This window comes from Sturnira hondurensis, unplaced genomic scaffold, assembly GCF_014824575.4.
Source record: "Sturnira hondurensis isolate 20B ecotype Veracruz unplaced genomic scaffold, ASM1482457v3 Scaffold0001221, whole genome shotgun sequence".
NCBI lineage: Eukaryota > Metazoa > Chordata > Mammalia > Chiroptera > Phyllostomidae > Sturnira > Sturnira hondurensis.
This window is the reverse complement of record NW_028073852.1, coordinates 6030950-6053690: the sequence shown is the minus strand read 5'-3', so window position 1 is coordinate 6053690 and position 22741 is coordinate 6030950. Positions and strand designations below refer to the sequence as shown.

The following is a 22741-nucleotide window of genomic DNA, read 5'->3' as shown; positions in this document are numbered from 1 at the left end:
AGCGGAAGAGGCTCCAGGACCGGCGTGTTCCAACCGCGGAGGGGGTGGGTGGGGCCGCAGGCAGGGGTCCCGCCCCGCTCCTCCCTCCCTCCCTCCCTTGCCTTCTAGGTCCCGAGGCGGGCGACCCACTCAGCAGACACTGCCCGAGCTGGACAAACTCCGACTGGCTCCCGGCGAAGCGACCCAGAGGAGCCGCCCAGCGCGCGGAGCCGGGTACTGGCGAACGCCTGAGACCTTTCCCCTGCGCGCGCGGCGGCGCAGAGCCGGAGCATCCGCGGAGCCCCGGGCGCTGCCGACCGCTGACGGGCTGCCCCGCGCGCCGCAGCTCCCCGCTCCCCCGCGCTCCGCCGCGGGGGCGGTGACGAGATGGCCGCGCGGGTGGGCCTCCTGCTGCACGCCCTGCCGCTGCTGCTGTGGGGCGGCCTGGACGCCCAGCTCGTGGAGCGCGCAAGCCGGGAGCTGCGCAGAGAGGCAGAGGTAAGGGAAGGGGTGTGTGTGGGGCGGAGCGGGTCTGCCCGACCGAGACCCGCCAGAACTTTGCGTCCAGCCCGCAGCTGTCCCCTCCGAGCTGACAGTCGGCGTTCCCCCTCCCCCTGCCCTCCGCACCCTTCGCTCTTGCACACAAAGAACCTGCTGCAGCAGCCTTCTCCCTGGAGTCCGGGCTGGGGCTGCACGGGCGCGCGGGTCTGCGTGGATTTCCCCGGGCGGGGGAAGGAGGGAGAGACAGATGAGAGCTCAGAAAGGGGGAGCCCCCGCACCCCAGTTTGGCACAGAGCCACTGCCCCTCACCGCCCGAGCCGCGGAGGCTTGGCGGCCCATCCACCGGATGCCTCCAGCCCTCCCCGAGGGCGAAACACTGCGGAGGCTCCTAGGCTGGTGCGGTGTGGGGGGGGGGGGGGACCGCTGACTGGGCTGGGACACCGGTGACAGAACTGGCTTTTCCGGGCGGCTGCTGCCCCTAACCAGCCGGGGCAAGTCAGCGCCCAAGCTCAGAGCTCGTTTCTTCGATGGTGAAATGGTGTACACTCCGGAGAGCTGCTTCTGTGGAGCTTGAAACAGTGCTCTGCACTGAGCCTAAGAAGCAGGGCGGGAAGGCGGCGACGAGCCTTAAAGACTTCCCACCTCGTTTTCCCCCTTTGAACGCAGTGGCTGTAGGATCCGTGAGGGAGAGCTCTTGCCAGGTGGGAGTGGGCACGGACTTGGGACATCTACTTCCTAGATTCGGGTGATTGTGATAACACACCAGTATCACTTCTTTCTTCTCCAAAGAAGCATTCCTGTCCGTGTCCTTGGCTCTTCTCAGGAATAGGACTGAGGTCTCCACTACCTGAAGGCGAAGAGACTGGTGTTTTCTAAATTACTGAGTCACCGCTCTTCCCTGAGAGTCTCGCTCACCTAAGAACGCAATTCCTTTAAAAAAAAAAAAGAAAGATGACCATTCCTGCTCTAAAACTGCCAGTGAAGAGCTTCTCAGTGCCCTCCCACCCCCCTTCCCTAGAAAAGAGGCAGGGTGAATCTGGGAAACTGAGGTGGGCCCTTGCTGAGTCGCTCTTCCTCCCATCAGCCCTGGAATGCCTCGGGCATGTCGCCGCTTCCAGAGGCAGGTCCTTTCTCAAAGTCCCCTTCNAGACTCTCGCTCACCTAAGAACGCAATTCCTTAAAAAAAAAAAAAAAAGATGACCATTCCTGCTCTAAAACTGCCAGTGAAGAGCTTCTCAGTGCCCTCCCACCCCCCTTCCCTAGAAAAGAGGCAGGGTGAATCTGGGAAACTGAGGCGGGCCCTTGCTGAGTCGCTCTTCCTCCCATCAGCCCTGGAATGCCTCGGGTCATGGCCCTGGAATGCCTCGGGCATGTCGCCGCTTCCAAGGGCAGGTCCTTTCTCAAAGTCCCCTTCCAAGCACTGGTGGCTGGCTCTGCTTAAGGATGGTTTAGAATCACTTTGTTTCTCTGCGTTTAGAATCGTAAAACATCAAGTGCAGAAGCTTCATGGTCCCAGGAGGAAGCTTCTGTCTGCCAAGCCAAGCCTAGTCAAGAGTCCCACCCCACCTCCCCCAGGCCCAGGTTCCAAGAGATCCGTGGCAGGAGAATAGAGACGGTATCTGTGTCGCCCATGCCGGTGGCAGCCCCAGAGGGAGAAGATGTCATCTGGGGGGGGGGGGCGGCTTGGGAAATGCAGTATCTAGCAGATTGAGTCTCTTTCCGTCTTTTTAGCATAATTTGGACGAGGAGGAGATTTTTAACTCTAAAAACAAGAAATATTTTAAAACATTAAAGTCTCTGGAAATGTGTAATGGGTGTATAGTGTCTCCATGTGCCCTTCCATATACATGCATATGTATATATGTAAATTGGGGGCGGGTGCCAGTATGTCTATATGTGTTTCTGCGTGTGGCCAATTGCACCGTCTCCGGTGTCAGACAGACCTGTGTGCAAACCATAGGTTTAACCTCTAGGAAGCTATTTTCTTCTCTGTACAATGGGTGCTAAAAATGCCTATTTCAGAAGATCCCAGTATGGCTTCAATGGCATGATGCTGGCTGGCGACACCGCCCCCAGGACAGAGAAAGCTGCCTATAGACGGAAGCTGCTCTCAGTGCTGTTGCTTGTGTCTTTACCGCTGTTTTAGAGAGTAGTAAGGCAGCAATTTGCAGCATTGGACACCAGACAGCACAGGGCTCTGGCTCCTGAGATGCTGTTGTAGTTACTATGGCTACACTGCACATTTCTCTGAAACCTAGTGAAGTAAACCAACCGTTTACTATGTTCAGAGATACTGCGGGTCAGAATTCCAAACAGACGCTTCAGGGCAGCCTGTCTCGGCTCTGCAGTGTCTGGAGATGGAACCATCCGAAGGCTGTTTACTCACCCACCTGGTGGCTGGTGCTGGCTGTCAGCTGGGGGCCTATCCACAGGGTCTGCCCAGTTTGGGCCGCCTGAAAACAGGGTGGCTGGGTCTCCGAGCTGAGTGTCTGGAGCAAGACAAAGGGGCGGGGTGGGGGGAGAGGCAGAAGAACTCACACCCTCCTTAGGACCTAGAGCACTAGGAAGTTGGGTGACATCGCTTCTGCTGGAGCAGTCACAAAGGGAGGGACACGGATCCCACAATCAGTGGGAGGGATGTCGAGGTCACACCGTAAGAGCAGCACAGAATGGGATCTGGTGTGGCTATTTAGGGAAATCCAACCACACGAGTAAATCCTGAGATCACGCCAGCTCCTGGGTAGATACAAGTCCCTGACCGCAGCGTGGGCACCAGACCCTAGCGGGGCAGAGCAGTCCCCCTGAGCTCATGGACAAATGTGAGATTTGTCAGATTGTTAGGACAATGTCAGATTTCAGGACATAAAAGGAAAGAAATCACACAAACAAGCGGCATGGGCTTGTTATTTCCTTCCCTTTTCCAGGCTGCAGTTTACTCCACCATAAAACAAAGGGGTTCATTTTCTTGAGAACTTTTAAGATTCTCTCTAGTGCTGACATTCTTTGGCTTTGGCATGTTTGTATGCCTGTGTGTGCGTGTGTGTTTACATTTCATCTGCCTGTGTGTCCGAGTCTGTCCGGCTAGGCGTGTCTGGGTCCCCATTCCTCAGTGTGCATCCCTGTGCCCGGAACACATGGCCGTGTGTGTCCCCTCTGGGCACAGCAATGAAGCAATGAAGTTGAGAGCTGGAGTGGGCTTCGCCTGGGAGGGGACTGACTGCTTACAAAGCTGCATTATGAACAAGTTCATTGTCGCCCACTTGGGAAAACCAGGGCTGCTCACAACACAAGTGAGTAGGAAGGGCCTCCACTGCTGAGATCAAGGTTGAGAGTTATTGAATGACATCACTCGGCACCGCGCCCATTCCCAGCCAGGCCCTCCCCTGTTCTCGGGCGACACAGACGATCCCAAGGGATCCATCAGTGGTGTTTTGCTCAGACCTTCCTTAGAGCCACCAGGCAAATGTTTCCAGGACCTGCCTTCCACTCGGTGGTCCACGCGTCCCTGCACAGCCCCTCCCGTGTGCCGCGCTACAGGGAGCTGGGGGGTTTGTTTCTCCAGGGAGACACTGGAGCTCCTGTGAGGTAACCCACCCCCCCCCCCAGTGCAGTGTCTGTTTCTCATCCCCAGAGCCATTCGCCAGACTTTTTGTGAGTCAGAAACTCAGAAGGCTGGGTGTGGAAGCCATTCGAGAGAACTCAGCTCAGTGACTCATGGGTACAGGGTGAATAGAACTGCGGGACAGGCGCTGAGAGGTCCCAAAGGACCAGGAGTTGGTAAGAAAGCAGTTGCCAAGCCAGCATGAAAACCAAGAAACCTAGTGCAAACGGCACAGTGGAAACAGGAGCAAGGGAGAGAGAGAGAGGTGGATAATTCTTCCTCACCCCAACCGTGGTTAGGGCATCAGTTTGTGCCTTAAATTTAGTCCCACAAGCCTAGTGAAAACCAAGGGTCCCTACTGCATGGTTATTTGACATTAGAAGAAGTACAAGAGTCCTGGCTGCTGTGGCTCAGCGGACTGAGCACTGGCCTGCGAAGCAAAGGGTCACACGGCTTGGATTCCCAGTCAGGGCACATGCCTGGGTTGTGGGCCAGGTCCCCAGTAGGGGGCGCATGAGAGGCAACCACACATCGATGCTTCTCTTCCACTCTTTCTCCCTCCCTTCCCCTCTGTCTAAAAATAAATAAACAAAGTCTTTAAAAAGAAAGAAAGAAAGAAAATGTACAAGATAGGGTATAGATGGAGCCTGGCCAGCTGATGTTTTCCAACATCCTTAAGGACAGAAAAGGAAAGGAGCAAGGGTACAGTAAGAGGTATCTAGGTAACACCCTGACAGACCTCTGTGCCTATGAGACTAGGGACGAAGGAAAGAAAAAGTAGAGAAAGGGAATCAGAGGGAAGGGCAAAACTTCGCCCAGAATAATAGGAAGTGGCCAAGTTGGTCCCACTGCCCCGAGGCCTTCGGTGGACCCCAGGGGCCAGACAGCAGAAGCCAAGCGCCCTGGAGTCAGAGGTTTGCTTTGTGAAGGAGTGTGTTTCGGTCCTGTCGGATACCCGTGGCTTCTCAGATGGCTGGTTTGGGCTGTGATGGGGGGTGTGATCCCAGCCTCTACTGTACCCCCTGATCCCAGCCTCTGGGGTGTGATCCCAGGCTGTGATCCCAGTCCACGGCCTCAGCAGCTTCTTCCCCCTGCCCTGCCCCTGGACCTGCTTGCAGAGAAGTTAGAACAAAACCAGCTGAAAGGGGCCCCCGTTCTGCCTCTTCCTTCCTGCAGGGCTGTGTCCCCAGTGGGGAGAACCACTCGGCTCTGCTCCTTCTGTTTTAAAGCCCCTGAGTCACTTGTTTAAATGTGAAACAAAACGTCCCATGTCCCAGGAGTCAGACGCACACACTGGGTCCGTCACTCACTAAGACCCTGCCCTCCCCTGAGACTTACTTTCCTCGTCTTTAAAACGAGAGTGACAACACCTCTCCTGTCTATATTCTTGCAAGGTGGCTGAGAAGCTCAAGGAAGCTGCAAGCCCCGTTAAAGCTCTCCAGTAGGGAAGAGCTCACTGTGTCCCCGACTGTCAGAAGACGTTTTTACTTACGGGACATGAAAGGCAGAGAGCTGACTGCCAGCCCTTGCATCTTGTCTCCGCTAAAACGGCAAAGGACGTATGAAGGATGAGCACAGTCGTGGACGGTCCCTTTGAAAAGACGAAAATTCTGATGGAGTACAACATGAGATGGAATAAATTGGGGAAAGCGACTCGGTTTCTGGTCCAGCTTGCCATTTTGCACCTGTTCAGTTCCGGGTTTCATTTTCGCTGCCGAAGCTCTTTGACAGGGAGGGTGTCACAGCCACGCCCGGACCTGAGACTGGGAGCTGGCCCCTCCCAGACTTCCAGCAGTAAGGCTTTGTGACTGTAGAGGGGGAAGGGGTGTTTTTCATGGGACAGTTATCATCAAGCTTCCCCAAAGCATCATCTTGCTGGATTTTCATGACGCTCCTATAAGAAACAGAAGCTGTGTTTTTATGTCCATTTTACACCTTGGGGGCATGGAGAGAGGCTGAGTAACCTTTTCGTTGTTCTCACAGGTAATCAGGGGCAGGAGCAAGGCTACAAGAATAGACAGAAGTGGAGTATGTCTTACCTCTAATCTGACCCCCGCATTTCACAAAAGAGGAAACTAAGGACCAGAGAGGCACAGGGCTTGCCTAGGGACACACAGCTAGCAGCAATCCCTGGAATATGACTCAAGACGGTCAGTGCAGGCAGGGTTCTCGTCATGCCAGGCCAGTGACTCAGAGTCCCTGACTCAGACCCAGTCCCTGACTCAGGCCTGGATCCGTTTTGCTATACCTTATTGCTAGTCTTGCCCTGCTCAGAAACGGCCAGAATTTCCCCTTCCCTGGGGCATCAGATGGGTTGGGCCCTACACACCCTCGCCCGACAAGTCAGGACGGATGCAGGACTAGAACCCCTAGCACCCTGATTCCACCCAGCTTTCTGGGTCCCAGGAAGAACCATTTTGGTTTGACCCAAACACCCCAGCCACCCCCTGGGCTTTTCAGAGGCAACTTCCCAAGAAAGTGGCCCCAGCTGCGACCCAGGTGGGTGAGACAGGTTGGCACCAGCTTCTGGGCCCAGGCAGGGTGTGAATTACTGAAGGGGCATAGCCTTGGGCTCCCCCGGAGAGGAGGGGTGGAGAACAGGAAAGAGAGAAAACCTGGTGTTTGAACTGCAAAGCAGAGAGGAGCAGCCCGGGCACTGCATCCACAAGGGGGGGCGGGGGACCCCAGGGTGGAGCCCAGACAGGCCCTGGGGGGACACAGGGCCCCAGGAAAACTGCAGCCTGGGAGGGAAACGCCTCCTCCAAGGCGGTTAGTGTCCAGCTGGGACGAGAATGAGAGCTCCAGCCTCCTTTCCCGGGATCCCTTTGCCACACTTGTCCCCTGCCTGACACACACAGTGGCGTTTCTGTCACCTCTGCAGGGGTCAACTGAGGCACAGTGAATGGACTCACGGAAGAGGGTTAGGGACAGCTCCGGGAGCAGGGGCGTCTCAACCCCGCCTCCGCCTCACCAGGGACATAGGTCCACCCAGGCCTTTAGAGAACTCGGCCCTCACAGCGTTAAGGGAATCCTTCCTTGTAATTAAAGTCTTTCCAATTATAGGCATATTGCACACAAAATAAGTATAAGGGTGTTCTTAAGTCCTGCTACTCTCCATAATAACACTTCAGTGCTTTTATAGAAATACAAAATGTCAAATTCTTAGCATTTCTTTTTCTCATTCTTTTGGTGTCTCTTGGCTGGTGCCATGAACACAAGCTCCCTGCTTCCCGGGAGTTCAGCTGCGCCTTGCAACCCACAGGGTCCCAGAGACGAGTCGGGAGAAAGACTCGCCCTCTGATGGACCCCTGAAAACAACCGCCACCCTGTCGCGCCCCCAGCACGCCTTCCCTGCCGAAGTACCAGGCACAGGCCCAGCCAGGAAACAGGAGACGCCGCCAGTCCATTTCCCCTCCCTCCTCCCACTCTGTCCCAGGCTTCTCAGTTCCAGAACCTCAGCCAACTCCCTGATAAGGGCTGGGTGGGCTTGGGGGGAGGGATGCAGGGAGTGCCAGCCTGTTGGCCTGTGACCCAGTCTCTTCCAAATCATTCACTCAGCAAAACTGCTTCCATGGAGACTTTAATTCCCTGGCTTCCCTTAAAAAGCCACTCTCTCCATCCTCACCAGGGGAAAGGAAGGGAGGGCCAGGCACCTGACTGGGGTGAGACAATCCTGGGATAGAGCACCTGAATTGAGAACCTTCTTCAAAGCTGTTCCCATCTTACAGATGAGCTGCATTCCAGAAGTCTGTTGTGGATTTTCCCTGAAAGTTAAATCAGCTAGTTTAACTGTTTATTGAGCATTTACTGCACACCAGGCACTATACTGGGTGTGCATTGCTTTATTTAATCCTTCTGAGCATCCCCTGGGAGTTACCCTTGTTCCCACCTTGCAGGTGAGGAAATGGAGACTCAGAAAGTTTAAGTAATCTGTCCATGGCCACCCAGCAGGGGCAGGGTTAGGAACAGATTCTGGCTTCCAAGCCCAGTGGTGATTCCATGAGGCCACACCATTTTAAGCAGTAAACAGACTTCCAGATTAAGTCACCAGAACCCCTTCAACCCATTCTGCACCCCAACCGTGCACACAAGCAAAGGGGGGAAAACAATGGTGCTGAAAGTCTAATAAGTTAGCACAGAAAAACAAGAAGGCAGACGTGGGGAGTGTTGTGTTGTCCAGAATTAGGGCCTCCTGTGGAAAGTGGCTTCCTTGGGGAGGGGCCAGGGAGGTCGCTGACGGTGGATGGAAATCCAGGAGAAGGCTGGATGCATGCAGAGGCAGAGGGGCTGGGGACCCTGGCCCAGCGCCTAGTTTCTCTCCCTTTCTGTGCCCTTCCTTGAGGCAGCAGCTGTGGGTGTGGGCGATGGGAGCCAAGACGTACAGCAGAGAAAAGTGAGTAAGAGAACGGAAGGTCGTTTCTGTATAGGTAACCCAGCAAGGAGGGGTAAGACGGAAGAGGCAATGTGTGTCTGTGTGAGAATTAAGCAGCCCAAGCGCCACTAACGAACCCATTCACAGAGTTTTATCAGTGAGAAGGGCAAGCAGGGACCCACGGACATCGATTCCCCCTCAGGGTAGATCTGGTGACAGGTGAGGACAGTGAGTCACATGCCTGTCTCCCCTGGCTTTCAAGAACGTGGTCACTGGGAAAGCCGCTTCCAGGTAGAGGAGGGTGGGCAGTGAGTAAAGGCGTTTGGGGGTGGAATGTTCTTGTTATACTAATTTTCTGGGAGGATCAAACAGCCAGATCCTCAGTCAGGGGCGTCCTACCCGCCGCCTCGGGGCCGCATGCAGCCCAGAGTGGCTGTGAATTCGGCCTAACACAAAACCGTAAATTTACTTAAAACATGATGAGATTTGTGTGTGTGTGTGATTAGGTGTCACAGTGTATTGAATGTGTGGCCCAACACAACTCTTCTCCCCCCCCTCCCCCGCCCCGCCGTGTGGCCCAGAGACGCCAAAAGGCCGGCCACCCCCGAAAGCTGAGAGATTCCAGCTTGTCCCCTGAGCTCCAGGACCACGTGCCTTCAGCAGCGTTGGCGCTAACGCACGGCCCCAACCTGCCCCTCCCCCAGGCCCCCCGCATACCGTCCGTGGCCCCATCTTCCCAGGCAGACATCTAGGAGCCATCCAGGATTCCTCCCTTTCTTTTACACCCCACAACCCATCCGTCAGAAAGACGAAAATAAAACTCACATTTCTGACCCCAGCAGCAGCGCACCTCTCTCTCCGACAGCATCACGTGCCCCGCTGCTCACGCACGCCCCCTGCGCTGGAGCCTCTGCTCCATTCCTGAAACAGGCAGGGCTCTTCCCCACCCAGTGTTGGCGTCTTCCCGCTCCCGCAGCCCCGCACCCCCTTCCCCACCTCGGTGTGTGGCTAGTTACTTCGCATTTTTAAAAGATTTTATTTATTTAGGCCCTGGCTGGTGTAGCTCAGTGGATTGAGCAGGGGCTGCGAACCAAAGGGTCACCAGTTCGATTCCCAGTCAGGGCACATGCCTGGGTTGCGGGCCAGGTCCCTAGCGGGGGCCACATGAGAGACAACCAAACATTGATGTTTCTCTTCTCTCTCTTCCTCCCTCCCTTCCCCCCTCTCTCAAAATAAATTTATTCATTTTTAGAGAGAGGGGAAGGGAGGGAGGAAGAGAGAGGAGAGAAACATGGATAGGAGAGAAAAACCTGGATCAGTTGCCCCTCATGCGGTGCTGGGATGGGGAGACTAAACCCTGCAACCCAGACACGTGCCCTGACCGGAATCGAACCTGCACCCTTTCGCCTTGCAGGACAAAACACAACCAACTGGTCAGGGCTGCTTGGCCAGTTTTTAAAATGAGGGAGCTAAGTTTCAGAAACATTGAGTGACTTGCCCAAGACCATCCAGCTTGTCAGTCGTTGGCAGCCTGGGGCTAAGTCCAGGTTCATCTGCCTTGGCTCTTAGACGCCGTTGGGACGAGGGGTGAGCCCAGGCATGACCTACGCAGCATGGACACTCGGAAACCAAAGGCGGGAAAGGGAGCCGCAGGGCGGGAAGGGCTGACGTTCCCCTCCCCCCCCCCCCCCCCAGGCATTCCTGGAGAGGTACGGCTACCTCAGCGAGCAGGCCTCTAAGTCTCCCTCCTTGCGACTCAGCAATGCCATCAGGTAGGATGATGGGTATGGATCACTTGGGATGGTGGGGTGTAAGCTTGGGGTGCCTCCTCCCTCCCCGGGGGACGGCAGCCCCCGCAGGTGGGTGCCGGGGCCAAGCTCCACTGTTCCTTCCCACCCACCCACTCACACCCTACCCGATCCCAGCCTCCTGCTGTCTCCTGGGAAGATCTGTGCCCACCCCCCCCACCCCCTCCCTTTGCGGTCCTTTCGCTCAATTCCTCCTGACAGGGAGTTCCAGTGGGTGTCCCAGCTGCCGGTCAGCGGTGTGCTGGACCCCGCCACCCTGCGCCAGATGGCACAGCCCCGCTGCGGGGTTGCGGACACCGACGGTCAGGCAGTCTGGGCCGAGAGGGTCAGTGCCCTGTTTGCTGGACGCCGGGCCAAAATGCGTAGGAAACGCTTTGCAAAGCAAGGTGAGCACTGTGAAAACGCAGCGAGGATGGACTCCCCACCGTCCCGAAGCCCCCGTGGCCCGAACACGGCTCAGCCTGGGACTGGGCGTGGTCGGCAACCGCCTCCCTGGGGCGGGGGAGGAGAGCAAAGAGCGCCTCTCGGACTCGAGGGCAAGTCTGTGAACACAGACATTTAAACCAGAATGACACCTGTGCTGATGAGTTTTAACTGCACACGTGTTTTCCAGGGCGAGCTCCTTCGAGTCCACTTGACTCCTGGTCAACATTTTCCTTTATATTTTACCAGAGTCATTTTCATCAGAATCGGTTCTTTTTCCCAAGACTTATGCAACAAAGATGTGATTCATCGATCAGTTTGATTTTGTCCATTGCACATTTTTTACAGCTTTATTGAAATATAATTCGCATACCATACAATGTACCCATTGAAAGGGTACAATCCAGGGCTTGTGGTATGTTTGCAGAATTGTGCAACCATTACCACAATCCAATTCCAGAACATTTTCATCACCGCAAACAGAAACCCCAGGCCCATTAGCGGTCACTCCCCATCCTCCCCCCCCCCCACCCAGCTCCTAGTAACTGTTAATCTACTGTTTGTCTCGATGGATTTGTCTGTTCTGAACGTTTCATCATAATACATTTTACACACTACGCTTCCTGCTCTGATGATTGAGTTTTGTTTCTTTCCTCCCTTCTCTTCCTCTTCCTCTTTTTCTGGCTACATTCAATCTTCCAACGTCCAGTGTTACCAATCTAAGATTTATAAAGCTTTTATAATGGTCAGTTCTTCGTCAACAAGTTTTGCAGTGCATGATTTTAACAGCTTGACTGTGTTTCCTAATTCTAACTTTCTCTAGTCAGTTTTTACAATTTCCAAGATCTCTAACAACATGGGGCTCTCTAGTCAGCTTTTCGTCTGTAATTCCTGTTACCACCAGCCTTTTCGGACTGCTGCCTCTTTGAATTTGCGTTAACTGCCTCTCAGGACGATATCCAGGACAGAAGGCGTGTTGCTTTTGTTTCTTAGCTAACCCGAAAGGAGAGCGTGGGCATCTCCGCCCCCCGCCCCCCACTGCGGGAGAAGGGCTGCTTGCAGGTGTTCTCGAATCCAGTGCTACTGTGTCTGTGCTCCCAGCCACTCTGGGTCCCCAGGATTGACCGCCCGTGCTCTGGGCAGCAGAGCAGGAGGCCAAGCGGGAGCACAGGAGGCCCTGGAGCTGGGGCTCTGGGTCCAGCTGGGTGCTGGTCTCTTTGCTCGGTTTCCTCATCTGAGACACAGGCCCTCTCACACTGCGAGGGAGAGCCGAGCCCTGGGAACCAGTGGGGAGGGGCTTGTGAGGACGCACAGGAAACCGGGGCAGTCCCAGATGCGTCTCAGCATCACCGACACCTCCAGGCTTGAGTTCATGGAGAACTGGGACCATGCCTCCAGGGCATTTAGGGCATCACCTGAGCACACGGGATGCCTCCTCCTGGTAACATCTCATCTTCTCATGCCCCAAGGGACAGTGTGATGGTTTCTCCGTCACTGTCCACTTTGAAGCACCCCTTTTAGATGGAGGTTTGGGCTGAGGCACCTCCCAGGCAGGTGGCTTCACCCCACCAGCCCGGCCCCATGTGCCTGCCTGACACTGACCCCTGGTCCAGACGGCGGTGGCCGGGGGCCAGGTTAGAGAGAGAATTTCCCTGCTGGTCACAATCTGACCCACGGCAGCCTCACTTCTTTCCCTCCTGGGTGGGAAAGTATTTCCTAGAAGGAAGTTGTGGGCTTGGCAGGCGCTGAGCACTTCCTGTGCCTGAGGAGAGAAAATGTAATAACTCGAACGCTCCCTGAGCACCTACGACGTGCCAAGCTCAGTTGTAAGTAGGTTAACTTGTCTGCTCCCGCATTGGGCAGCGCTGTGAGAGAGCAGCCAGGTTTATCCTCACGGACAGAAGGACGGACCGATGGGCGGCTTCCCAGGGCCGAAGGGCCTCCTCGTCGTTGGGAGGATTAAGTGGGGGTCCAGTTGTGGAAACTCCCAGAATGCAGGCAGGTCCTTACAAAACGACGTGGATCCCTACGTCCGAGACTAACCATTATGCGGCGAGTGCTGTGCTGACGGAGCCAGACCCCACCAGGCTAGGGCTGCCAGCTAAAACGCAGAACTCCCAGTTGAAGTCAACTTCAGGTCAACACCAAATAACTGGTTTGTTTTTACATACTTATACTTTAAAAAAATTACTAGTCATTGGTCTGAAATTCAAATTTAACCAGCCATTCTATAGCCTTATTTGCTCAGTCTGGCAACCCCATTCCAAATGCCCGCTGCTCTCTGCCTGCGCCCACAGGGCTGATTTTCAGTCCCCCCGCCCCTCACAGAGCTGGGGTGAGAAGTTCAGGGATGGAAAAGGAAAAGGGGAATGGCTGTGTACTGAGCGCCCAGCCCATGCAGGCAGCTGCGGTTGCTGTTTCATTTCTACCATGAGATAGGGGGGTTCTATCATTTGTCACGTGAGGTGGTCGGTTACAGGCACTGAGATTCCCACCCTGTCCTTTCCACGGTAGCCCCAGCCCAGGTCCTCCCCACGCAAGGCATCTAGCTCTCCTCCCGCCCCATCTTTTTTCTTTCCTCTTCCCTTTTGGGTTTCAGATTGAGGGTGTGGGGTGCTGCAGGGGCCCGGGGATCGCCATGGAAACCAGCCCTGCTCAGCCAGGAGACTGGAATAGGGCCTGCTGGGGCCAGCCTGCTCCAGGGACCCAAATCTGGGAGAAGACAGGGGACGGGGCTCAGGCTCCTGGCCCTGCGGTTCCTGTCTTCCTGGCAGGCATACCGCCCTGCTCCTGTCCCGAGGAACATCTGTCGTTTTCTCTCAATTCCTGTTCCTAGTGGTCCTCCTTATACCCACCTGCCCCGCCCTCCCGCACAGGCCCCAGCACAGACACAGATTCACGGAGGATTTTTATCCTGTGGGCTGCCACCTTCACAGGCTACCTGGGACTAGAGGGTTGCCCCCCCTCCCTGTTCCCGCCCTAGGGGCCAGGGGCACCCCTCACTGCAGAGACGCTGCAGGAGCTGCCTCACAGTTTTCTGGAAGCAGAAAAGTGTGGGGGGGGGGGAGTCTGGCGTTGGTCACCCGCAGCAGGGTGTGGAGAGGCCGGGCACCAGCTGAGGGGTGCCCAGGGAGACCCACAGCGCACTGGGAGTGTCGGTGGTGGTGCCTCTGGAGGCCTCTCCTCCCTCAGAACCCTTCGCTCTTCCCTCCCTGAGGGCTGGTCACTGGCTGGGAGGGGTTGGGTGGCTGCCAGGCCAAACAGGCTCGGGAGGCAGCATTGCCTTGAATGGAGCTTGGCTCAGGGGTGAGAGAAGGGACACTCCCCTCCCCCGCTCGCATGGGGGACGGGAAGAGGGAAAGGGTGCCCAGCTCCTCCGTCCCCTAAGACCCTCCCTCCCACCCCGAGAAGGTTAGCTCTTGCACAGGCCCCCCACTCTGACCCACAGGAGCTTTGTTCAGGCAAATGTACAAGCTGTGAGTCTTAGCAATTATGCCTGCCATCTGCGTGGTATAGAGAAAAACGCAGTGAGTTATGGCTGAGTTGCATGGCTGGTGGGGGGGGCGGGGCATCTTGCTCAGTCTGTGGCCCTGGGGACATGTCTTCCCTGGTGTCATATTCCCTGAATAGTGGAGAGGTGCAATAAGGACGTGGCTGAACTTCCGGGATGTCACTCCCCTCGCTTGGTCTGGGCAAGGGCTTCCCTGGGACAAAGGGCAGGAGGCCCGACCCTTCCGCGGCCGCGCCCAGCGGGCGGGGGCCATGCCCACTGGCCTGGTCTGGGACATTCAGGCCTGCCCTGCCCACTTGTCACCCACGCCCTGGGGATGTGGTCCATTTGGGAAACCGAGGCCTCGAAAGCATGACTCTGTGTGATCCTGAGCCCAGAAGTCCTTCCTCCAAGCTGTGAGTCTCCCTCTTGGGGTCACAGTCTGAGTCCCTGAACCTGCAGGGCTCAGGAACAGCCCTCGGAAAACTCGGAACACGGGCCTTCTAAGCACCCTGGTCCTGGGAGCACGGCGGGCCGGAGCTGGGCCCCGACCAGCTGACCTGGGGCCCAGGCAACGGGCCTGAGTCTCAGGCCTCAGGGAGCAGTTGCAGTTCTGGGCAAAGGAATAGAAACATTTAACTAAGGGGATGGAGAAATTTCTCTGGGTCATCGACCAAACACACCCTTTGTTCTTACTTGTTTTCACCTCCGAGCTCTCAGAAGTCCCTGAGGAAGTGAGGGGGAGGGGGAGGGGTCAGAGAAGGACCTGGCAGAAATGGGTCTTGTGGTCACGGGCCCAGGCCCTAGAAAGGGAGGCAGAGGGAGGGTGTGAGGGGGGGAGCAGGAGGGGGGCGGTGGCAGGGCTGTGACCCTGGTGGCCCCGCCTCTCCTCCACCCTGACACAGTTGGCAGGGGCTGGGACTTGCTGTAGCCGGAGGTGCACAGGGATTTTCGGGCTGAGCCCAGGCTGTGGGGAAGGAGAGGTGGACGGGAGTGCCCTTCAGGTTGGGGCCTTTCCTAGGCAGAGGCCGCTTCTCCCCCATCATACATTGGAGGCTGATGCAGCTTGGCCAAGGTCCTAAGGGACCTCCTTAGGCCAACCCAGTGGACTGGGGACTGTCTGGGACCAGGGCAGCCCGATCTGTCTGAGAGCAGTGTCTCTCTGGCTACATGAGGGGCTTCCTGGGACAAGGGCTGCATCTTCTCCATGAGATCGGGGCCTCCCTGCGTGGGGGGGGGCTGCCTCCCTATGGTACGTGCTCTGAGACCAGCCCCGGGGTCTGATGGGGCCCCTCTCGGTGGCAGGCAACAAGTGGTACAAGCAGCACCTGTCCTACCGCCTGGTGAACTGGCCGCAGCACCTGCCGGAACCGGCAGTCCGAGGGGCCGTGCGCGCCGCCTTCCAGGTGTGGAGCAACGTCTCGGCGCTGGAGTTCTGGGAGGCCCCAGCCACGGGCCCTGCTGACATCCGCCTCACCTTCTTCCAAGGGGACCACAACGACGGGCTGAGCAACGCCTTCGATGGCCCAGGTGCTGACAGAGCCTCTTGCCACGTGGCAGGAGGGGACCCCAACCAGGAGAGGCGGTGCGTGGAGGGCGGTGGGGCATTTGCTCTCCCTGTAGCCCTGGCCAAGCCCCACCCCTGCAGAGTCTCCTCATCTGTCAGGTGGGAACAGCGGCCCCTGCCCGTCACGTGGTGCCATATGGCTGCCGAATCAGATGAGGTTCTGCACAGAAAGTGCTTTGCAAACTCAGACGAGTACCATCTACTCTAGAGAATCTTCTCAGGTCCCGTCATCCGTCCCCGGCCTCCAGACAAGCCCACGCCTCTCTTGTCCTCCAGGAGTGGACGTTCCCCAGACCAAGGTCCTAGAAACATCCCAAGGCCATCGCTACCCTACTCCTGCCCTTCCCCAACCCACCGTCCCTGTCGCTGTCTCAGCAAGAGGCATCCTATCCACTACCTGCCACAGAGGCACTTTACACGCCCATAGCCCACCTGGTTCCCCTGTTTGCCTCCAACCTGAAGGCTCCTGGCTTTTTAAATTTAAACTGCCGTCCTCCCGTTCTGCCCAACGACGGCCTTCGGTAACCGACTGCAGGTTATCTATGCACCCCCTCTACTCCTCCCCACTAAGGAGTGTGGAAACCTGGTCAGACCTCTCTTGGTGGGGACTTACGCCCTTGAGTGGCCTGGGAACTTGGGCCCCCACTCCCCGGCGTTCTCCTGCTTTCCATCAAGCCCACTCGGAGCAGAGCCACTTCCAGGCCAGGACCAGGGTAGGCAGGGCTGGCAGAAGCCTGGGCTTTGAGAATCCACACATAGGACACACACAGGCTTGCGTGTAACTCGTTTCACCCCATGACATCTACGTGAGATGCTTATATCCGTCCCCAGGGGGAGGCTGGTAGCTAAGACAGCACCAGACTGGGAGTCAGGTCTCTGATGTGGGGCCGGCGCTTTGCCTGTTTGAATTCAGTCAAAAACCTGCCGGTCTGTCCCTCCAGGTCCCCGTGAGAGTCAAATGGAGAGGATAACATCTCTCCAAACTGTTCGGAGCACGCTCAGAATGGGAGGCACCTATTCCTCCCACACGGGGCCGGCTCTCCACTCCCCACAGGCTCTCCTTTACCTTTTCTTTCTCCTCACCCAAGGGTATGTTTTTTAAAAAACGGATTTCGTAGAGACAGCGAGGGAGGGAGGGAGGAAGAGAGACAGAAACATTGATCAGCAGCCTCCTGTACACGCCCCAGCTGGGTATCCTAGGGTTGTGCCCCAACCAGGGATCGAACCCACAACCTGCTGGTGCATAGGACCAACTGAGCCACCCGGCCAGGGCTATGGGGCTGTCCCTTAATGTTAGCCTCCTGACCTGTGTCCGTCCCAGTTGGCCTGGGCGCCTTGGAGGCAACACTCACTGGCAGGAGCCTCAACAGGCCTCTGGGCCAACATCACCACAGTGCAGCTTGCTGCCCCCGCCCCTGCCCCCGCCCCTGCCCTGCACAGAGTGGGTTGTGAGGGTGGGCCCTGAAAACTGCATGACTTACGAGCTCCATCAGTGGCACCTGCGGGCTGGAGCATCGCTGCGCCAGCCCAACCCCCTCCGCTCACTCCTACCCCCCAGCGGGGCAGTAGAGAGCCACAGAGGGGCTGTGGCCCAGGGAAGGCAAGACTATGTACACATTTCATGAAAGAAACTGTTCACACACACATGCACGCCCAGCGCCCAGGTGAGAAAACAAACATGGCCAACACCCCAGATGGTCCCATCATGCAGCATTTTGGGGTAACCACTATGCCCACTCCTGGATCTTTGAGAAATTCATTCCTCTGTAGCACGTCTTATGTATTTATGATATGCTGGGAACTAAGTGTTTGCAACACACACAGATACACATCCCTTTTTAATCCTCAGGAAAAAATCCTGTGAGGAGGAACTTCAGTATCATCACTGCTACTTTCAGATCAGGAAGATGAGGCACAGAGGGGCTAAGACACTTGCCCAAGGTCGCACAGCTAGTAGATGGTAAAACCAGGACTGGAACCCAGGCAGTTTGACCCCATGCTGTATATGCACCACGCTGCCTCTTCGCGGCTGTACCCCACAACCTAGTCATGTGTTCGCTGCTCCACACTTCAGCCTCTGCCAGACTTAATGAGGAGGGAAATTGTGCAGCAGAAATCAGCCCCCCCCACCCCATGGGCGATGGGAGCCTGGGGGCGTCGTGGGTGGTGGCCCCGCTGACTCTCCGCGCCGCCTGCAGGGGGCGCCCTAGCGCACGCCTTTCTGCCCCGCCGGGGCGAAGCTCACTTCGACCGAGACGAGCACTGGTCCCTGAGCCGCCGCCGCGGGCGCAACCTGTTCGTGGTGCTGGCGCACGAAATCGGCCACACGCTCGGCCTGGCCCACTCGCCCGCGCCGCGCGCGCTCATGGCGCCCTACTACAAGAGGCTGGGCCGCGACGCGCTGCTCAGCTGGGACGACGTGCTGGCGGTGCAGAGCCTGTACGGTGAGCCCCGGCGGTGCCTGCTGTTGTCCCGCCCCTGCCTCCAACCCCCACCCCGCCCCCCATCCCCGACTCTTGCTTGCAGTGCTTGGGTACCCGCTCCTCCGATTGGATCCCCCATCCTCGGCTCAGGAATCTGGCCGTCCCGTCAGGGGTCCTTCCAAATTTGCAGGCTCCACTGAAATCTGAGAAACTTGGAGTTGCCTCGAGCTCCCGCCTCGCCTCCACGCTTGCCCCCATCAACCCCCACATGCAGAATGCCTCTGCACGGTCCTTTGCATTCGTGATTCCTGCAACCCCCGCCCCGCTACCCCACTCCGCGGTTCCTCCACCCGGACCCAACCCTCAGTCCCACCTCTTCCCCGACCCGAGGCCTCGGGACCCTCATTCCTGCTCCCGCTGTGCTTTCTATCTAGTCCCCAACCTTCCCCCAAGCTTGGGCCTCTGTCTGGTGGTGGACTCAGAACGATCTCCCCCATAACGAACTAGCCAGCTCTGCCGCCCAGGGACCTGCCGGGCCTCAGCGCCCGGGGCTGTCTCCTTCGGAGTGCCATTGCTGATTAATAGTTGCTTTTGGGCAAAGCATTTCCCTCTGAGAAAGTTTTACCTTCTGAGAAAATGGATGGTAATTAAGGCCCTGCTAACCTCACAAGCTCGTTGTACGAACGTGAGTCTGAACTTGGCCTAAGAAACCTACACAAAGGCAGTAACAGCTGCCGCCGCACCGTACGTTGCCGTGTATAATGCGCTGCCGGGCATAATGCACATCCTCGTTTTGGGCCCAGCCTTTCAGGGAAAAAATACCTTTTGTTTTATTTTTTTTAATCCAAGTATTTATTTATATTTAAAAACAAAACTGATTATAATATTCCAGGGTATTATTTTGCAAACAGATATCGTTGCTCTCTAGAGTTACACTTTTAATGCATAGAATAAGAGAATTAAAAACATATCGCCCTGGCTGGTGTAGCTCAGTGGATTGAGTGCGGGCTGAGAACCAAAGGGTGGCTGGTTCAATTCCCAGTCAGGGCACATGCCTGGGTTGCAGGCCAGGTCTCCAATACCGGGCATGTGAGAGGCAACCACACATTGATATTTCTCTCCTTCTCTAAAAATGAATAAATAAATCTAAAAAAACAAAACATTCCTATCGATACGGAATTAATACTACCCATGAATAATGCACGTCCTTATTTTTCCCTAAAAATTTTGGGCAAAAGAGTGCACATTATACACGGCAAAATATGGGTATTTCGTGAGTGTCTACCACGGGCCAGGCCCCTCACATACAGCACACCCATGAGGCAAGGGTCTTTGTGTCCACAGATGGTGAGAATGGTTAGGTCTGAGGTCACGCGGCTAGGAAGTTGCAGACCAGGATTCAGGAGCCGGTGCCAAATTCTAAGCTTATTGTGCTCTGCCTCACTGTCGTAAGTGTAGTGATGTGATCATTTTAAGTGCTGTAATCAACACAGCTTGGGCCGTGAGCTCTGCCTTCACGCCGCCTGCTTTGCCCGGGACTCAGGGGAGAGTACTCGCTGCACTTCTCTGTCCCAAACCCTTGCTTGGTCCTCACTCCAATTCTGTCTGTTGGCACCTCTTTCCCAGGCTGTTCGATAGGAGAGAAGGCTTCTGAATCTAGTGCTATGGTTAACATAAATGAAGACAGTCGGCAACCCCCACCCCCACTCTCCTCCCGGCCCCTCGTATCAGAGAAGGACGAGAGGAACCAAGGAGGGGTCTCCCTGAGCCCTGGATACACGCCCCTGGACACGGGCATTCTTTCCCTCCTCTCCTCACCCCTGCAGGGAAGCCCCAGGGGGGCTCTGTGACCACCCAGCTCCCAGGAAAGCTGTTCACCGACTTTGAGGCCTGGAACCCCCACATACCCCAGGGAAGGCACCTGGAAACCCAAGTTCCTAAATATTGTCACTCTTCCTTCGATGCCATTACTGTAGGTAAGTGGTTTCACCCACGCCTCCCTTCTTCCCTCCTTGCCCCACATCTCCAAGGGTCTGCAGAGCTGGAGTCCAAGGTGGGCGAGGGTATGAATTATAAAATTCAGAAACCCCAAGCCACAAGGCTTCTGCAAGGTAGCAAGCCCACACCAGGCAAAACCCCTGCTTTCTCCTGCACAATTTCCCTCCTGCCCCAGCTGCATGTGGCGCATGTGGCGCCCTCTCTGGTCGGTTTCGGAAGCTGCGTTCTAGGAATGTACCTTTCCTGGAAGAAAGGCAGGTGGCCGAGGGTCACTGCTCAACTCCCTCTGGTCTCTCTGGGCAGACAAGCAACAGCGACTGTACATCTTTCAAGGGAGCCACTTCTGGGAGGTGGCAGCTGATGGCAATGTCTCGGAGCCCCGCCCACTGCAGGAAAGGTGGGCCGGGCTGCCCCCCAACATCGAGGCCGCTGCAGTGTCGTTGGAGAGTGGAGACTTCTACTTCTTCAAAGGTACCAGCCCTGGGGTGGATGAGAAAGCTGAGAACAGAGAGGAAGTTGTGCCGCCCAAGCCAAAAAGCAGGGCGGGGCAGTGGGTGGGTGGGGGTCTCAATTCCAATCTGAGCCTGTGACTTGGAAGATGAGGTTCCTTTCATGGTGGACTGAGGAGGGGGGTATCAAGGTTGTCCTAGAGAGAGAGGGTGGAAGGGTTTCAGGGAAGACTAGAAGAAAGCCAAGGACCATTCCTGAGCTCTGCGACTCAGCAGAAAGTTGTACCTTCCTTGGAATTCTGGCTCTGCAAGGTCGGGCGTGTCACTTAGCTCTCGGGGCCTGACGTCCTCGAATGGGGAAAACAATCCCTCAGGTTCGTTGGGGAAGGATGAAAAGAGCACAGTGCCTGAGCAGTGTGCAGTGAATTCAGTAAATAGTGTCCACTCATTCATTCAACAAACACTGAATGCCTTCTATGCCGAGACACAGTGGCGGTGTTGGGATACATTAGTGAACAAAGCAAAACTCCCTGCCCTCCTGGAACTGTTAGTAGTAATGGCAGCGAGGGAAGCCTGTGGCCTTCCCTGGAGTCCTGTTCTTACCCAGGGAGGGGGCAGACATGTTCCTTCAGCACTGCCTGCCCTCTGCTGCCACCTGCTGGGAGTCCAGATCACAATAGTCTGTCCCCTACTCTCCAATATTCGCATGTAACTAAATATTAGCATAGTAACTAAATATTGGCATGATCCATTTTACCGCCAATACTAACTGCCTTGGGCTCCAGCACGAGAGGGAGCAGGGGAATGGGAGGGACAGAGGGGGGATGAGGATCAAAGGTTAAGAGCTGCCAGCTCACCTCAGCTCTCCCAATACCTCACAGGGAGTCGATGCTGGAGGTTTCAGGGCTCCAAGCCAGTGTGGGGGTCCCCACAGCCGTGCCGCACGGGGGGCCTGCCCCGTCACCCCGACGCAGCCCTCTTCTTCCCTCCTCTGGGCCGCCTGGTCCTCTTCAAGGGCTCCCGCTACTATGTGCTGGCCCGAGGGGGGCTGCAGGTGGAGCCCTACTACCCTCGAGGCCTGCAGGACTGGGGTGGTGTCCCCGAAGAGGTCAGCGGTGCCCTGCCCCAGCCAGATGGCTCCGTCATCTTCTTCAGAGATGACCGCTACTGGCACCTGAACCAGAACAAACTACGGGTGACCGCCTCCGGGCGCTGGGCGGCGGAGCTGCCCTGGATGGGGTGCTGGCGTGACAACTCGGGGAGCGCCCTGCTCTGAAGGCACGCCCGCCTCTCGTCGGTGATCGGTGGGTGCTCTCGTGGCCGACATGGGCTCCCTGCCCCAAGGGCAGAAGCTGCTGCTTCGGAAGCCTTGGCGCTGCCCTGCTGAAGACCCAGCAGAGACGTTTGTCTGCGTTTGTCCCCGGAGAATGTGGCATCGTCTTGGTGCTGTGCCCACCCCAGGATCCATCCCAGGAGAAGCCACAACGGGTCCCAGACTCCACGGCCACTCCCCCGAAGACTCTTTCCTCCCCAGGCCTTGGGGGTCTGGCTTTTTCCTGCGAAGGGCGCAGCTCTTGCCTGTGAGGCGGCGGCACTGGGCAACCAGGGAGGTCGCAAGTGTGGGCAGAGGGGTTGGGGCTACTCTGCAAGGCTGTTGCCTGCCCTTCAGGACCTTCTGGCTCAATTCTTGGAGAATCGTATTGTGTTTAATCAGAGGCCCCACCCCCAGGAAGCTTAGATGGGTTGGGTGCAAGGGTTTCCCACCATGAGGCCCTGAGGAGGGTCGGGACCCAGAGCAGGAGGGAGACGCCGCTGCGCTGCCGCCCCGGTTTTTTGCAGGAGCCTGGAATAAATTTTGCAGGAGCCGGTTTTTTGCAGGTGTCTCCAGCTGGTGGGCCTGGAGGCACCAGTCAGCCTTCCTTGGAATAGTTTGCAGTAAGAGCAGGGGGCATGGATGCCGGGGAGGCGGAGGCCACGTTCTTCCCACCAAGCGAGGACTCGCAGGCTGTCTGAGGGGGGAGGGGTGGTTCTGATGGGGAGAGGGGGCCTGCCTCTCTTCAAAAAGCTAATTGTCCTTGCCCTGCACCCGCCGCCTCCCCCGGCCCCCCAGCGCTCAGGCCAGATGGAGAA

The 22741-nt window shown here is 56.7% G+C and overlaps 1 protein-coding gene across 1 annotated transcript; it reads left to right on the top strand.

The window, feature by feature from the left end:
* Positions 1–30: 30 nt before the first annotated feature.
* Positions 31–22182, top strand: MMP28 (matrix metallopeptidase 28). Its single transcript, XM_037066858.1, has 8 exons — positions 31–477; positions 10149–10225; positions 10463–10647; positions 15480–15704; positions 17940–18185; positions 19991–20140; positions 20466–20633; positions 21493–22182. The coding sequence occupies exons 1-8, from the start codon at positions 367–369 to the stop codon at positions 21885–21887; spliced, it is 1557 nt and encodes a 518-aa protein (XP_036922753.1). The 5' UTR covers positions 31–366; the 3' UTR covers positions 21888–22182.
* The last annotated feature ends 559 nt before the right edge of the window (positions 22183–22741 follow it).